The sequence below is a fragment of the Cololabis saira genome, chromosome 18 (genome assembly GCF_033807715.1).
Source record: "Cololabis saira isolate AMF1-May2022 chromosome 18, fColSai1.1, whole genome shotgun sequence".
Lineage (NCBI taxonomy): Eukaryota > Metazoa > Chordata > Actinopteri > Beloniformes > Belonidae > Cololabis > Cololabis saira.
This window is the reverse complement of record NC_084604.1, coordinates 3,471,644-3,489,684: the sequence shown is the minus strand read 5'-3', so window position 1 is coordinate 3,489,684 and position 18,041 is coordinate 3,471,644. Positions and strand designations below refer to the sequence as shown.

Here is an 18,041-nt window from a genome sequence, read left to right as displayed (position 1 = left end):
GTGTGAGACCATAAATCAGGAGCTGTGAGCCTTTGAACTCAGCGATCTAGTCGTGCAGTGTGAGATGGGGCTGAATCAAACGATTTAAAATATTGCACAGTATATGCCCAGCTTTAGGTGTTTCATCTTGATCACCAGGGGTCTTCAACCCTGGTCCCCGTGGCCCCCTGTCCTGCATGTTTTAGATGTTGCCCTGCATCATCACACCTGATTCTAATTAATAGTCATCATCATCTGGTCATCCAGCTCTGCACAAGTCTGTTAATGACACAGTCATTTGTGGACCAGGGCTGAGGACCCCTGATCTAGACAAACTGCTACATGTTGAATGTGTGAAGACTAAAAGAGAAAGTTATAGCTTTGTTTTAGTGTAAATCAATGGAGATTTAGTGTGTTTTCATGCAAGAATATAGTTCCTCTACCTGCGCCATGGTTAGATTATCAAGATAGAGTCTATTTGCTGCTCATGATTCAAGCTCCATTCTCCCTCTTCCTGTGCCAGACAGGATTAGCCACGATAGCGTTCCACTGGTTCTTCTCTATTGAGTTTTGACCCTTAGAAGGCCCCTGCTGTCAGTTAAACCTGGTGTTAATCTGACCTCCTGTGTATTCAATTCAATTCAATTCAATTCAATTCAATTCAATTCAATTCAGTTTTATTTATATAGCATCTAATACAACAGATGTTATCTCTAGACGCTTTCCAGAGATCCAGAACATGAACATAAACATAAACATAAACATAAACCCCCAAACAATTATTACATAAACAATGGCAGGTAAAAACTCCCATAGTGGGAGAAAAGCCTTAAGCCAAACAGTGGCAAGAAAAACTCCCCTTTAGGAGGGAAGAAACCTTGAGCAGGACCAGGCTCATAAGGGGGGACCCTCCTGCCGAAGGCCAGACTGGGGGAGTCGGGGACGTCAGCAGCACACAGCAGTCAGGTGGAAGCAGCAGCGGGATGAACAGAGAGGGGGGGGGGGGGCACAGGCAGTCGGAAGCAGCAACAGCAGACATTTCTTGTAGGCAGCTGGAAGCAGCAACGGGATGACCAGGGATGGGGGGGGCAGGAACACAGGCCCCCGAGGCTCCAGCCTGCAAACATGCACAAAAGAGAAAAAAAAAGGGGGGCCGGCACAAGAAACTACAGGAACGATGGACAAAAATGATAGCTAGGCAGGGAAACGGAGAGGAGAAGAAGGGTGAGAGGCACCGCCCAGGGGATCATGTCGGTGCCCCCCTGTGGCATAAGCCTATAGCAGCATATCTACCATGAAGCTCTATTTGAGACTAACTATTATAGTCTTGTTCTATAGCTGCAACTATGACTACTGACTCTAACACACTAGAGTTTACACTACCTAGAGATTTACCAACACCAGCTAGAGGTTTACTAAACACTAACTATAGGCTTTACTAAACAGAAAGGTTTTAAGTTTAGTTTTAAAGGTGGAGGTGGTGTCAGCCTCCTTAACCCAGATTGGAAGTTGGTTCCAAAGTAATGGTGCCTGATATTGGTACCTGTGTTTCTGACTGATAAGCTGTGATATGACCTTCAGCCAAAAACACCTGTCAGTCTCTTGAGTCCATGTAAGTCCCACGCAGACAGTCCAAGTAAGGCTCAGAGAACACAACAGAGAGGTGTTTCGGCTCACGTGTTGTGTTTGGTTTCCCAAACACCGTGCTGTGCCAGTTTTATCAACAGAGGTTTGGAAAACCGAGGTCACGTCTTCACCTGCCAACGTAATGCACTGCATCCGCCCTGTCCTGCTTCTCCTGCTGCTCCCTGGGGAGGGTGAACCCCTGCTGCTGCTACTTTGGGTGGAGCTTCATTGAATGGGCCTTAGGGTTAGACATAATAAAGCAGATAAGAAGCTCTCAGCAATACCACTCAGTATTTTTGAGAACATTTTCTGCAAACGTCACCCGTCAAGAACTGTTCAGTCAGATCCGTCTCCTGTTTCCAGAATCGTCTCTATGCTGATCCCGGTGACCGGTAAGACCAGAGTCAACCGAAGTGGAATCAGCCCACTGCACCTGGCAGCAGAGAATAACCATGACGACACTCTGGAGCTGCTAATTGAGGCGGGCTTTAATGTCAACGCTCAGTTATCCGAAGAACGAACAAAGCTGTACGAGGACCGCCGCAGCACCGCCCTCTACTTCTCCATCATCAATAACAATATCTACGCAGTGGGCATGCTGCTCAGCGCCGGGGCGGACCCAAACCTGGACGTGTTCAAGCCGCTGATGGTTGCTGCCAGGCAGGGCTGCATTGAGACCGTGACTTTGTTGGTGGAGCATGGCGCCGACATCAACGCTGGCATCCCGACCCACCCCAGCACCTTCCCTGCCGTCTACATGTTCTCCATGAAGTACCTTCCCATGTTCAAGTACCTGCTGGACCAAGGCGGGAACGCCCTCTCCTGCTTTGACTGTGAGTTCGGCAGCCGGACTCATCCGCCACTCACAACCTCCCAATCACAGAGGAGTGACCGGCGGGGTGAAGACGCGGTACTGGAGCCTCACCTGAGGAGAGGCGTTCAGGTGACGACGTTTCTCATAGCCTTGTCATCTTTAACGTAATTTCTTTTGAAATCCTGGTTAGTCCCCCTGTTTAGAACGTTGTTTTGTAACGTAAATGTATGAAAATCGTCTGGTCGTAGGCAGTGGCGCCACCAGGGGGGGATCATAAGGGGGGACCCTCCTGCCGGAGGCCAGACTGGGGTGCGTTATGCGATTCATCCCAAATCATTTGGGCCAAATGCATAGCAGTAGGCGTTTCTTTAAGTATTTCTGAGCCTGTATACTACAACAGTATAATAAAATCCTGTAATGATGGCTTTTAGTTTTGGTGTCCACCCCAAGAATTTAAGTGGCCCCATCTGGCCACCCCTATGAAAAATCTTTGGAGGTGCCCCTGGTCGTAGGCGGTATTCTGTTGTTCCTTGGTGTTTGATTACTCCTCACACCCAGTGTGATCAGATTGTGTTAAACGAGAAGGTGGGGGACTTCTGCACATTTCTGATATTGCTGCTGTGTCTGTGCTGTAACTCAATAACTAAATTTCATTTGTTTATTGACAGTTCTGTGAGGTGATCTCCATTCCCAGTATCTGTCGGTGGGCGGGGCCAATCATTGACGTCCTGTTGGACTATGTTGGTCATGTGACTCTCTGCTCCAGACTGATGGAACACCTGGACAGCTTCCCTGATTGGAGCTGCATCAAGGAGAAAGCAAGTGAGTCGATGGGTGACGGTGGACTGACGGCGATCCAGCAGCGAACAGACGTCCGTCTCGCTTGTGTGCGGTCTTAACAGTCCTTGTCCTTTGCAGCTCCACCGAGGCCACTGCTGCAGCTCTGCAGGCTACAGGTTGTGCAGCTGGTTGGAAGTCGACGTGTGAAGAGATTACCGCTGCCTATAGGTCTGATCCGCTTCCTGCAACACCAGGAGGCGTGTCTGGACGACTGATGGTGCCCCTCCAGGCCAACTAGTGGACCGATCTGTTCCCTGATGGACCTGCAGAGAGAGTCCGGAGAACCACAGATCAGCCTGTGATCTGTGGTTAGTGATGATGTGTGGATGTTATATTTTGCACTGTTTAGCCCGGTGTGAAACCCCTCTGATACCTCCAGAGGTCACATGACCTCTTCAACACCGTTTGTTGTGTCGTTAACTGCTGTGGTTTAACCTGCAGATGAAGGTTGGGTTGATCCCAGCTGCTGAGTCCTCAGAAAATGACCCCTGGAAGTAACTTTTGCTGCTCGTTAGCTTTAAGTTTTAACAAAAGTCGGAGTCATTTCTTTAAAGTTATTCTATGCAACTTCTGAGAGCTAGCAAGATTTGAAAGTGGCGCTTCCTCTAAGCCCCGCCCCCCCCGCCCCCACCCACGAGCGCTCCGTCCAAAGCCACGCCCCCACAAACACGAACGCGCATACGATTATTAAACATTTTGGACAGCACATTTACAGCAAAACTACCCCATGTCTCATTCACCTGTAAGCGAAGCCGGTTTTAGGGGGGGCAGGGGGGGGCTGTGCCCACCCAAACGTGCATCCTGCCCACCGGCGCCTCCATCCCGGAGAGCGCCGGTGCGGGTGGCGGAGCGCTGCGGTGCCGTGCAGTCTCTAGAGCCACGGCTACGCCGTAGCCTACGGCGTACCCTACGGCGAGGGGGGGGGGGCTGGAAGCGAGTGCGCGCATGGGACAGGGCGGGGGGGCGTGGTTTAAAATGAAGGCATCTGATTGGTTCTTTCCCTTCCTGGACCTGGACCAATCCGTATCATTCGGACCGAATGGGCGGGGCTTAGAGGTGCCTCTTTCAAAATTCTTGCTAGCTCTTCCAGATCAGGGAGAATACCTTTAACTCAGCAGGACGTCGACGTTGATCTAAACACTACTTACTTTTAACTTCATTTAAACCCATCCGCTCAGAGTGCTGCCTCTTAAAACCAATGCGAAAACCCATATTTATAATGCTTTTTTGATTCATGCACAAAAATAATAACGCTAACAATAATACCTGCCTGGATTAGCCCTGCTGGGGGGAGACTGGCGCTGACCTGGATGTCTTCTACTGTTGGACCTGGACCTGGTAATGCAGGTCCAGGTCCAACACGTGGGGCAACCTCTGATTCTCAAAACTGACAGAAGCCCAAAATATGAAATATGCAGTCCCTCTTCTGGCCACTAGGGTCTGGCCCAGGGGAGCCCGTTTCTAACGATCTCCAGGTTATAATGTCCAATTTAGTAATTTTACAATCCGTGTTGTCAGCTGCTGCTTCAAAAGTATGTTACACACTTGCATCTGTGATGAATATGCTAAAATAAATGGTTGATAAGAGTCACAATAGAGAAAAAAACATGTTCACAAAGTGAATAAGTCATCAAAACCAGCAGGTGATGGGGAGGAGGATGACAATGGCCCCATCTGAACCCTGAGGGCTCCAACACAGGGTCAGATGGATCAATACCCCCACCGATGAGCCTTTTAGGAGAGATTAATCAGGTGATTTTCATGGAGAGCGAACAGATGATGTCACACCCTCCAGTGTCATAAACAGCTTTTATGGCAGTAGTCTGACACCTTAACAACTGGCAGCAGACGCTGATCAGGGTCATCAATCTGAGAGGTTGATGTGTTCCCATTAACGGACATAAAGATGATGTCACACCTGCGAGTCTGCAGCCACATCAAACCTGAGACAGGGAACCCAGTTCTCCCTCAGGAGGAGATTTCAGGCTCTTAAATGGAGCTTAGAAACTGGTTTTCATCATCAGCTAGATTCTGGTCTGACCGCTCTGGTGGACATCTGGAACATGCTCTGAGTCAGGTGGGTTCTGTCGGCCAAACCTTAGAACAAGGCAAATGGTTGGGGCTCTGAGCCACAAGGGGGCCCCTATTGGCCAACCCACTTTGAATAGCTACAAATTTGTGGTTCAAAGGTGAATTTGCAATGACAGTCGTCGGTCAGCGCTCCCTACCCGTCACTTTAAACAAACCTGATGAGGGCAGGTCCATCAAAATAAAGTAATCCATCTGGCAGTAATGCAGCTGGCACAGAAGCTAATGTACGGTAGCTGAGAGCAGCTCGGTCTGTCCTGATGTAAAACACCTGCATCAGCTGGTTTACCCAACTAGCAGCTGAAAATAAAATAACTGTCTTGGTCAAAACTCCTTTTTCAGCTGTCAATCAAAGTGTCAAACTTAACTGTCGAGCTAACGTTCGATTGTTATAGAATTCATTGGAAAGAAAGAAAGAAATAAAATTGAATTGAATTGAATTGAAATGTAGAAAACGTGCTGCTGAGGTGCACGGATGGAAGTAACGGTGTGTTTCAGTGGTGTTTATGTTTTATTTTGAAACTATACAGATGTGCACTATTTAAAAAAGATAATTTATTTCACATTTTTCATTAGTTTCAGATAATTTCCTAAATAAGGTAGATTGATTAGTTGGAGGGCAGCCTGGGAATTTTTGCCCAGGGCCCCAAGTGACTCTGAGTATGATGGGCAGGTTCTTGACAGGGCTTGTTGGATGGGGAGTTGTTCATGTCTTTAAACATATTTTGCAGTGAGAAGCAAAAAAGAAACCTATTACACTGAACATGATTACACAGCAAAGAATAGTTTTGATATGTGCATGCTCGATTGCCGGACATTAGTTGCCTCTTGCTGCTGCTGACTGAACTTAATAATTGCTGCTGCTCATGTTGAGAGTGGTTCTGGTTGTGTTTCAGGGGGTTCTGGTTTTGTCTGAGATGGTTCTAGTTGTGTTCGGGGAGTTTCTCGTTTTATCTGAGGTGGTTTTGGGTGTGTTCGGGGAGGTTCTGGTTTTGTCTGAGATGGTTCCGGGTGTGTTTGGGGTGGTTCTGGTTTTGTCTGAGGTGGTTCTGGTGGGGTTTGGGGTGGTTCTGGTTTTGTCTGAGGTGGTTCTGGTGGGGTTTGGGGTGGTTCTGGTTTTGTCTGAGGTGGTTCCGGATGTGTTTGGGGTGGTTCTGGTTTTGTCTGAGGTGGTTCTGGTTGTTTTTGGGGTGGTTCTGGTTTTGTCTGAGGTGGTTCCGGATGTGTTTGGGGTGGTTCCGGTTGTGTTTGGGGTGGTTCTGGTTTTGTCTGAGGTGGTTCTGGTTGTTTTTGGGGTGGTTCTGGTTTTGTCTGAAGTGTTTCTGGTGGTATGGCATTTATTCATATGCTCCCCATAGGAATGAATAGGATTTGCTTCGCCATGGTAACATTTATGGCGTTATATTTATGTCAATAAAGGAGCGAGCGATAACACATGTGCACGCGCGCATATTTCTTTGCGCGAGTGAATTATTTCGTGTCACGCGCGCGGATTTCAATAGCCGCGCGCACTTGTTTGATGTTCGCGCACATATTCAGCAACCGAGTGGAGCAGAGGGAGGTGCGAGCGAGTAAAAGACGCTGCTTTGCGCGCGCTGGATTGCTCCTGCTCTCCCTCTCTCTCCCCTGGGCTCTCACAGATGGAGTTCTGCTCGCTCGAAGCAAAGAGTTTTGACAGTTTGGGGGCGGAGACCAAGGATGACCCCCGGCCCTCTTATGATTGGTCATTTTCCAGCCCCCCCTCCCTCCCCCCACGTGGGCGCATTTTCTCTCTTCTGATGATGATGATGATGATGATGCTCAGTGGTAGCCGCGACAAATTGGAAGACGAAGAAGAAGACGGAGTGATCGGCAGAACAATGGCGACACCTGCAGATTTACACGTAAGTAATAACCTTGCTAATTAGTGACGTGGAGTGAGAATCGTTACTTACCATTCCTGTAAAATTAACCTAAAACGCCTATTCAAGGCATATCTAAAGTAAATTGAAAGCTGTTCTTGAACCATTTGGAGTACATGGATGGTTTTGGTCTCTTTTGAAAGGTAACACTGAAGTTTTTTCTCCAACTGTCAGAATCACTGTAAGTGTTACTTGTATTGAGTAATAGAGGTTTGAACACACTGAAGTAGAAGGTTTTTATTTTCGCCTGAATATTTTTTGCAGATATATGCCTGTAAATGACTGTAACTGGGACTTATTAGCTGGAAAACACGATGTCTATGGTTTCAACCGGTTTCAACTCCTAAAGCTTTGCATGTCAACAGGGTATCCTAAGAAGAGAGATGATTTCCAGGCTCATCACAAAGTTGGAGTCAGCTCTCTCAAGAGCACCTCTTGACATGGACTTCTTACTGTTCACATGTCGGCAAGAGATGTATCTGTTTGAAGCATTGTCAAGGCATGTAAATATCTCCCCAGAAATTGCACTGGCCTTACAGGAATTGTTCAGGCTAGTAATGGACCACATTGAACAGGATGATGATGTTACCCAAAACACTGTTCAGACTGTAACCTGTGATATCGGTCGGCCCAGGTACAGCATTGAGGAAGAGAGACTGATTGAGCTGTTGGAGATAAATCTCCCAGTGCACTGCATTGCAAAGTTACTGGGTGTTTCAGCCAGTACGGTCGGTCGACGAATGAGGGAATTTGGCTTATCTGCACGACAGTACTACAGTGACTTAACAGACCAGGAGCTGGATGACAAAATCCAACAAATAAAAACTGAAATGCCAGCATCAGGCTACCGCATGGTGAAAGGGAGGCTGAAGTCACTTGGAATACACATGCAGTGGAGGAGAGTTGCTGCCTCAATGCACCGAGTTGACTCACTTGGGATTCTTTCCAGACTGACTGGACTGGGCTGCATTGTACGCAGAACATACTCTGTCAGGGGGCCCCTTTCACTGTGGCATTGTGATACCAACCACAAATTGATCAGGTCTGTACTGTTGAAAAATGTGTTTAAGAAAATAAGAAATAAATACAAATATGTAGCTACTGAGAGCGGTCAAAGCACAAGTGTATTGCCATGACATTTTTTCTAAAAAAAGGTCCTGGTTGAAAGTAGTATAGTGCTTTCTTCTGTTCCCAACAGGTACAACATTGTACTGTTTGGGACAGTGGATGGCTATTCCAGGAAGGTAACGATTCATTTAATTCAATGTGTGTGGTGTAAATATGTGATCATTTCATAATGTGTACATGTGATTGACAACTAAAAGGAAACACTGCCAGGTATTGCTGTGAAATAATGATAGTATTATTCAGGAGTCTGCTCTCCAAGTATATTGGTGAGATATGCTTTTAAATTATCAAGAAGAATTTCCACGTTGCACTGACCTGAGTATGATTAAATAATAAAATATTTTAAAATATTTTGTACATTTATCAAAAATTTCTTATCATATCACAGGTGATGTGCTTGGAAGCTGCTACTAATAACCGTGCATCCACTGCATTTGCTGCCTTCAAAAGAGCTACTGAGATCCATGGCATACCTTCAAGGTAAATATTTTGTGTTAAACTGCAATGTACTGGCACAAACATGATGGATGTTTGTTGTAGGCTATTATTAGACAGAATTTCAACAAGGAATCTGGGAATGTAGGGTTAAAGGATTACTAATGTACTTTCTTATACTCTGTCATTTCTTGTGTTTACCCAGTATCACAAAATCCTAGAGTTCTGTGCATTGTTCCTCACTGACAGATTGCTACAAATTTTAATCATCTCCGTGCTTGCACCTCAGGGTAAGAGGTGATCAGGGTGTGGAGAATGTGGAAATTGCACGATACATGTTCACCACCCGTGGAACTGATCGAGGAAGTTTCCTGTCTGGAAAAAGTGTCCACAATCAAAGGTATTTTAAAAATGTTGCATTGTTTTACTAGTTTTGGGATTGGGATTTGGTCTGAGATTCTCAAGACCAATCCCTGTCCAAACCCGAGTTGGTGCTGACCGAATCAATTTGATGATCAACACTCATTATTATAATTCTTACTGACCTGACTGAGCCCCACAATAACCAGATGTGAAACATACCGCAAAATTAGATAATACTGCCATGCTTGCACTAAAGCCAAAACCAAGTTGTTTCTGACATGAAATTACAATTTTTTACATATGGCACCAAATAGACTGTGGTGCATTCACGTACCCTCAAGCAAATTGTAAAAATGGAAATCACAGCTCTAAATGAAAAAAAGAGTGAAAAAAAAATACACTGCCAAAGTAATATTTAAGCTTCGATATTGAGGTTGAAATAATGTTAATTTCTATCTTTTTTAGGATTGAACGCTTGTGGCGTGATGTCAGGACATGTGTCACATCAAAGTATTACCGGGATCTCCATAACCTTGAAACTGATCATCTTCTTAATGTTTCCTCTAGAGGTAAGGGTCATATTATTTAGGGTGGAAAACAAAAATGGTGCTAGTCCTTGTAAGATTAGTCAGTTTCAACAGGATTAAATTGGTTAACAAATGTCAGGGCTACTATAATGAACATTAATGGAATCACGGTTCATTGTAGATCTTTTAACTTTTGAATTTACAAAATGTTAGAAAAACACTAGAAAAACCATTATGGATATAATTTCAAAAGGCAACCCTGTACATAATGTAACATTTTATAGCCTGTGTTTGATGTGCACCTGTAAACATAATGATTTACTACTACCCTGTCCTCCACAGAAGATCTTTTTGCTGTGCACATGACCTTCCTTCCAAAACTGAAGGCAGACCTGGAGGCTTTTATTGAGGCCTGGAACAACCACCCTCTCAGAAGTGAAGGGAACAAAACTCCTGAACAGCTTTGGCATGTAGGAAGGATGCTCAGACCAGTTGACCAGCCGGAGAATCTTGAGGTTACATTTACCTTTTTAAATGACTGCAATTCTCCTTGATAGCAGACAGTGTACCATTAAAATTATTTTAAATTACTTTACTGCTATTTTCAGTTGAAAAGTTACAGAATTTTGTTTTAAGAACTTAACTTGGGCACAGCATTTTCAATTCAATTTGATTTATGGTGCCAAATCACAACATACATCATCTCAAGGCACTTTACATCATTATAACTTGTACTCTTGAGGATTTCCATTTTCTCCCCCATAACTTCCAGTTCACTACAACTTTGGGGATAAAATATGTAGTTTCATACAACTAAGTTTCATTTAAAAAGAATTGTTAACATATTACAAGCTGTATCTATTAAAGCCAATTTCAGTTAAAGCAATGTCCATATTGTGTTATAAGATAAAAAGACAAAAGTGTGAGATATGTATTTTTTGCTTGTTCCATTAAAGTTACATATACTTAGTCTTCTTATAAGTAAGACTTTGACCTAATGTTTTACATTTTAAATCATAATGACTGTTAATCTGTTTTTCTATTAATTCTCAACCTTCTATATCAATCAGCCAGCCTAGCACATCTTTAAAATAATTAGATTTATCAGCCATCAGATTAATAACAAAAGTAATAACATCAACAAGAAAAATTTTGGTTATCAAATTGGATAATCAGCTGATAACCAGTGAACACAGAGGGTATTGATTTGTGCCACTATTTGTATCATTTAACTTTCTCTTAAATTATAACATTACCAGAACATTAGTTTTGCGTTAGGTACTTTTAATATCCAACATTACAAAACTTTTAGTCAAGTAATTTTTGCTTATGTGACTGTCAGAAACTTTATCTTGATCTGTTCAAGTATGCTTTTGTGTTACTTTATGAAGAACTGCCACTAAAGCCAAAACAGTTAGGATAACTCATTGCATGTGTTGTTGTAGATATGGAATGAAACATGGTGGTTTACTCTGTCCTCTACAACTTTCAGGATATTCGGGAACCAGACATCGACTGGGATGTAGCCACAGACTACGGAGAAGATGTGGATGGTGTGGTAGTGGTCCCTGAACTTGACTGTTCACTGAATGATCGGCAGCTAGAGGAGATGCAGATGCTGTTACATGAGAATGGGGACACTGACTCCAGAAACCTTTACCTCCTGTGTCGGGAGTATGTGGTTGCAGCTTTGTCTATAGACTGACTGCCATGGCTTCACGTTACCATGCTGCTCTCTTACTGCTGTAACACAACAGTTTGTGAAATTCTTGCTTTCCATACCCCCTCCACCCTGGAAATCTGTTGAAAATGTATATAATTTGTATATTAACGATATGAAATTAAATGTCTTTTTGGTCTTAATCAGAATGTTTTGAGTGTCAAACTGTCAAGTGTTGTGTCCTGTCTTCGCCATAGTTGTGGGTGCACAAGTGCTGTTGTAGCCAGCAAACCAAAAATTAGCAAATTTTAAGGTTTTAGTAAAAACAGTTGTGAAACTGTGAAAGCAGTTCTGGACTTTAAATTGAATGAAGAAGACATCTAAAAAATGAGCCATGCTGAAAAACTGCAATTTCTTGCTTATTTAATAACGGAGTAAAACAGAGGCAGGTTTCAAACAATTCAAGTAAAACACACCTCAAGTAGAACACAATAAACACACACTTAACAAGGAAACATGTGCAAAAAATAAAGTAAATATCTTATGATGCATGAAGCAACTATCAGGCTATTTTAGTGCCTACTGAAATCAAATCCAAAATGGATGGCTGTGGTGAGGTTTTTTTCAAAATCCTCATAGGTTTCAATGTGTTGTGTGGGAAATGTAAGGCTGGTTGCACAAGCATTAACTGTTGGAAAGCAAATGCTATGCTCCCCGTAGTGGGTTTGACAGTCATGGGTGAAGCTGACTGAAATTTTGAACGCCTCTCTTTCTGTTTCAATCAGTGGCACATGTGCGTGTCCTGTGACCCACTGCAAGAAACTCCGCACAGTTAAAAGCTTCCCCCTGCCAGTTATTCCAGGCACAGCTGGCAGGTGACTTTCAGCGGAGGGGATGCCCTCTTCATCGTAGTTTTCTTTGCTCTCCTCCTCTTCTTCTCATAGAGATAAATACAAAGATGTAAATTAAAACATTGCCATTGGCACAGTGCCCTTCATCATAAAGAAGGAAGGTTTGCCAAACAGAAATTTTCAAGTATGCAAATTGCATAAAAAGTTCGACTTAATTCAAGAGCATAATCCTCGGAAAAGTGATAAAAATGCAAACTGAATCTAGTAGGTGAAAAACAATTGTATAATGATTGTTAAAAGAATGACAGACAAATATTATCAAAGAAAATGTTTCTATGCAGCTTGTTACCTCTGTCTTCCAGCTTTTGCAGGAAATCCTGCAGGAAGTTTATTATTTTCATCTCCCGATGCCTTCGTGTGGTGCCTTCCTCACTGAATGAGGGAGACAGAGCATTCACGAGGAAGTCTGAATCCACCTAAATGAAGGAAACATTAAATACAGAAACATGATAAATCCTAAAAGGTAAGAATTACACATGCTCCACTCACAAGTGCAATAAGGTTTGAAGATCACATCTTTAAAAATGTAAATGTAAGAGATAACTTATAGATAACCTTAACATCAGTTAACTGATTATTCCGCAGTCTTTGGCTCTTGTTGCTATGCTATAGCTTCTCTAGCAATGGAGCATCTTTTATTGGCCGTTTCTTACCAGAAAAATAGTACAGGAGATAAGAGGGGGACATGAAATTAAGGGTCTGACATATGCGAGGACAGATGTTTAATTGTTAGAATAGTGTAACATAACACATGCATGTTTCTTTGTAGAGCAAAACTTGTTGGTATGGTGACCCCATCATGAGGAGAGCATGAAATTGTTGGTTTCGTGTCCCGCTCATATCTCCTGTACTATTTTTTCGGTAAGAAACAGGTGATAACTCAGAGCAGGAGATTAGCACCTTTGCATCAACTATACTACTGGCTTGTATTTTATACAACTTCATGTCCAAAAATCCAAACCATCCCTTTAAGAAAAACAGATAACAGTAAGACAAAAAATCACATGTTTACCAATTTAATTCAAGCAATCTTAATTAATGTTACTGACCTCCTGTATGAAGCCAGGAACAAACAGTTGCTGGCACATCTGGGCATGGTGCCCTAAGACCTCATGTAGTCCATAAAGCTGCAACCCCTCACGTAGCTGGTTGAGGATTGGGATGAGCCTCACCAGTCCATGCAAAGTAACAGCACTAATAGCGAGGAAAAAAATGTAGTATTGATTCAGAGTGAAAATTTTAACACCAAGTCATTTTGAGACAAATATTTAAATGTTGTGCCAAACATACTCTGTGATTGCCTTTTTCTGGTCAACATTAATTAACCCAATGTAGCCACATGCCACAACTGTGTCAGTCATTTGCAGCAGTGCTTCTTCATCTGCTTCCTCAATCTGGAGCACATAATAAACCATGTTTCTGACAAAGGAAAGAAACATTTTTCTGATAATTCTAACATAACATGAGAAAAGTTGTACTAAATAAAACAGTGTCAAAACCTCTTTCTGCAGGTATTTGATGTCAGTAGCAGTTGCGTCATTGGGCACACCATTGTTGTCCATCTTCCCATGACACAAGAAATGGTAGCACCATTTTGTGAGAAAGTTTGGTGCAGGACCCCCTTGCACCAAACTTGTGGCAAAAATCTCTCCACATGTCCTTATTGACAATGACACAAACAGTTTTGAAAACATGAAATTACTATAATCTTGTAATATTTCTTCTCAATTTCAATACTATATTTTGTGTGTTATGACACATACTTGAATTTGTTGTCCTGGTAGTCTAAAAGACTGTATTTAGGGTTTTTCCCCTTTTCGTCTCCTTCGAAGAAATGTGCCTCAATTCCACGTATCATTTCTGTAATGATGCAAGATGTTATCTATGTTGTTAATTTATTAAATTTGAATTTCATTACTTCTTTAGGCCTTGATCAGAAAGACATACCAGTAAGAAACTCTTTGCGAAGAGCACCTTGGTCAATCCCATATTCTCCGATGAAAGAAACCACAAGGGGATTTTTTGGGGAGCCCTTTTTTTGCCTGGACCACTGTTTCATTGCCCTTTGATACATGTCCTCTCTTGTTACACTTATGTTGAATGTCTGGGACGGGTCAATTTTCTTTTCAAGTGACAACAGGAGGGCTGACACACTACAAAACCATATTGAGACAAAATTACTGAGAATTCTGGTTCATATCAGGTCACACAATAAACAAAATATTCTACAGCACACCTGTTGTAATTTTCATGGGCGCCGTCAAAGGTATTGGTTTGCCGTTCATTTGTGTCTCTGTGAAGATACAATAGCATTATCAATTTCCATAAAAGCCTAACTTGGAACCCCCCCCCCCTTAATCTTATTGGAGAGAGAGAGGGGGAAAAGAGGAATGAGGAAAGAAAGAGAAAAGGAATAAGCAGTGGAAGGGGAAGGGAATGAGATAAGATTATGAAGAGGGGGAATAGAAGTGATGAGGAGGTGGGAAAAGAAAAAGAGTAGAGGAAGAAGATTTAGGAGGAAAAAATGAAATGAAAGACATGTTAATACCCAACCAATTACAGGCCTGGAAACAAATTCATGTAATTGCAATGGGAATGTTATAGCCAGTGGAATCAATTGCTCTTACTTCTCCCCGCAGGCACTGGCATGTGTAAGGATGTCATCCTCTGTAAACAGCTCACAACACAATGGACAAGCAACCTATGAACATAAGAAACAACTTAAAGTAACTTTACACATTATACAACATTGTAGTCTGTGGTGAGTATTATGTAACATGCCACATTTAATTCTTTCAGAGATTGATAGGTTTTAAAAGCACTTCAATTGACTTGTTTACAGTAAGATTTTATAAAAAACAAACAAAAAACTGTTCAACTTTTGAACTATAACTCTAGCCTACAGATGAGGAGGTAGCAATTTCAAGGAGGGTGCCACCAAAGCAGCTTGGCACATCAGCTACCCAGGAGTAGAAAACACAGGGATACACAACAGAAAATATAAAGGATAGACAATTTACTTATAGAATAAATGCTACAATGTTATTTAAAATGAAACAAGACTTTTGACTTTGAGCTGCAGTGTACTTACCTTGTTCATTAATGCTGGTTGCACATCAGAAGACACCTGTAAAGTGTCCAAACACATCATGCATCTCTGAAACTGTGCTCCTACAGAATAAAACATTAACCATTTGATTTAGTACTGCAGTCTGCTCACCTCATGCTCCAACCATAATGCTGACTGCACATCAGTGGACACCTGTATAGAATCATTGGGTCATAGTTATATATATATATATATATATATATATATATATATATATATATATACATATATATATATATATATATATATATATATATATATATATAACTGTCTGATAATGAAATCATAATCCCCTGTCTCAACAGTATGAAATACATGACCTCCATCTTAAGTTAGGTTTGTCTCAATAGCTTACCACATCCTCAGCATCTGAGGCCATATCATCCAAGTTGATGAAATCATCAACAGATTTGTTCTATGAAAGTAAAATGAGATTTAGGAATTACACATTTTTCTAATAGCATGTTTGGTCAGCTAAAAGGGATGTTGGTAACATGCTTTCCACCATCCAATACTTGGTGTAAGTAAAGGGAATACATGTCGACAACACCAACCTACACAAGAAACAGAGAACAAAACATCAACATATTAAGTTTGTTGGGAGCAAGCCATACCTCATCACTGGCTTTAGACTGGGCACATGACTTAATGTGGAGGCTTAGGAGCTGCAGGGGCACATAGTCTTGGCAGGATACACACCGGGCTTTTGGCATGGCCTGGAACTCTGGAGCAGTATAGAGCAAGGGAGTAATGTCCAGTGTGTTCTGGATGGGCATTATGTAAAGACAGCCCTTGCCTCCCCAGGTCTTCACAAGACTGGCCCCAGTGTATCCTGCCTCTTCAGGTGACACAAGGTTGAGCCTTCGTTGACCTGAACCTCCTGTTTGGGTTTAAATATTCAACAAGTATATTTCTATTCTGCTCTGTTTAAAAAAATCATATATATTTTTAAATGACAACAACATTTTCTTCACTTTGAATAATGGTCAAGTTTTTTTTATTTATTTTACCTATGGCTTTGTGAAGCATCCAGGCCCCCTCCAGATCACTCATCTTTGGATAGGTTTCACAAAGAATGTTTGTAATCTATGGAAGAAAGAAAGATGAGGAAATAATGATCAGGGCAATGTGTACAAGGAGAACTGTATATGCTTGATGGTGGTGTTCATAGAACAAATGAAATAGCATAGGTGGCCAAGATCCACCATGATCTGTTACTATATAGTCAATGGGTAAGAGGTGTGGTTATTTTGTGCAAATTTCAATTTTTACCCTGTTTGATACTTTATTCAGTGTCATATCAGCTCCCATACCTCTTTGTGGTTGGCATCCTCCGGGATATTTACTGTCCTCCTTCCCAGCCCAGCCTGTAAAAGTGTGAGCTCCTCGGACGGTTTAGGAGTTTTTTCTGAGGGGCCTTGCATTAGAAAAAACTGGACTGGTGCATTCTTCTTGCCTGGTCTTTTTCTGGACAGTTGTGATCCAGGCCTAGCATTACATTTACCTCTATAAAGTCCTGGGAAACACCTAGAATAAAGGATGCAGAAATTCTAATTATTCCAAGACCTCAACTGAAGAGGGCTCTTCATGACATATGTGTTGTTTTTTCCTCACTTTTACAGAAATTAAAAAAAAACAATGCCAGAGTGATGTAAAATGACTGTCATCCAAATGTATTCTTGAAACAGCAACCAAACCTGGCCATGTCTCCCTGAATAGCGGCTCCTGAAGTTACTGGTGGTCCTTGGGGTGATTCTTGTATGCTGCCCCTAGCTGACCTCAGCTGTGCAGTGCTCTGTCCCTGAGCTTCATAAGAAACATAGTCAACATAAGTAGCTAAATTGCCTTGTGGTTGTATAGTGACAGGAAATCCTCCATAATGAATGCAATACACTATTGTATATTTACTGTTGTACAGATTGCATTAAACTCAGAGGACACACTGGATAACACTTTGCAGATGAAACAAACAAGAATATACAAAATGCAAGTATTCTAATCTAATATCAGATCTAATATCAGAATAGCTGGCAATTAATTAAGCAATTATAATAGCAGCTCTTAATGAGATACAGAAACAATGAACTGTCCTTTATTTGTGCTTTCAGTTGTTGTTGTTGTTGTGGTTGTTGTTGTTGTTGTTATTATTATTGTTATTACTATTATTAGGTAAGACCTATTGGATGTTTGGCTTTTTTTCTTTTTAAAGTGGGCCACCTAAAACATTTGATAGACACTGATCCAAACATTACATACTGTTGCATGCTGTGGTATTCACGGTTGTCCTCAACATAGACAACAAATTCAGGGCAGCATTGCGCAAGTCGTCCTAAAGGAACAGGGAGGAAATAATGTTACATTACTACAGACAGTCTGCACCCAAAATGAACAACTTTATGCCACCCATTTTAATGTAAAACAATAGTTCACCTCTTTACGGCCTGCCATTTTCTCAACGTTACCTGCAGGAGGATGGGGGGGGGGGTTAGTCTGATATACTAAAAAATACAGTTAGTCTGAGGACTTGTTTCTAACATATGCTGTGATTAACATATCAACACTAATGTTAATATGTTGTAATAATGGCTGACTTAGCAAAACAGTAACAATGCATCAGCCAGTTTGGTAGCTAGGGAAACTCCGGTTTTTTACACCTGCTG

General features: G+C 42.1%; 1 protein-coding gene across 4 annotated transcripts in view; it reads left to right on the top strand.

Annotated features, from left to right (window-relative positions):
• The window catches only part of LOC133464731 (ankyrin repeat and SOCS box protein 2-like), a 42,046-nt gene extending 37,888 nt beyond the window's left edge, over window positions 1–4,158 (top strand). For all 4 annotated transcript variants that reach the window (XM_061746882.1, XM_061746880.1, XM_061746881.1 and 1 more), the window contains 3 exons: window positions 1,969–2,548; window positions 3,088–3,241; window positions 3,338–4,158. In XM_061746882.1, the coding sequence (XP_061602866.1) occupies window positions 1,969–2,548; window positions 3,088–3,241; window positions 3,338–3,474 (871 nt within the window). In that variant the 3' untranslated portion in view covers window positions 3,475–4,158. The remainder of the gene's footprint in view (window positions 1–1,968; window positions 2,549–3,087; window positions 3,242–3,337) is intronic.
• The last annotated feature ends 13,883 nt before the right edge of the window (window positions 4,159–18,041 follow it).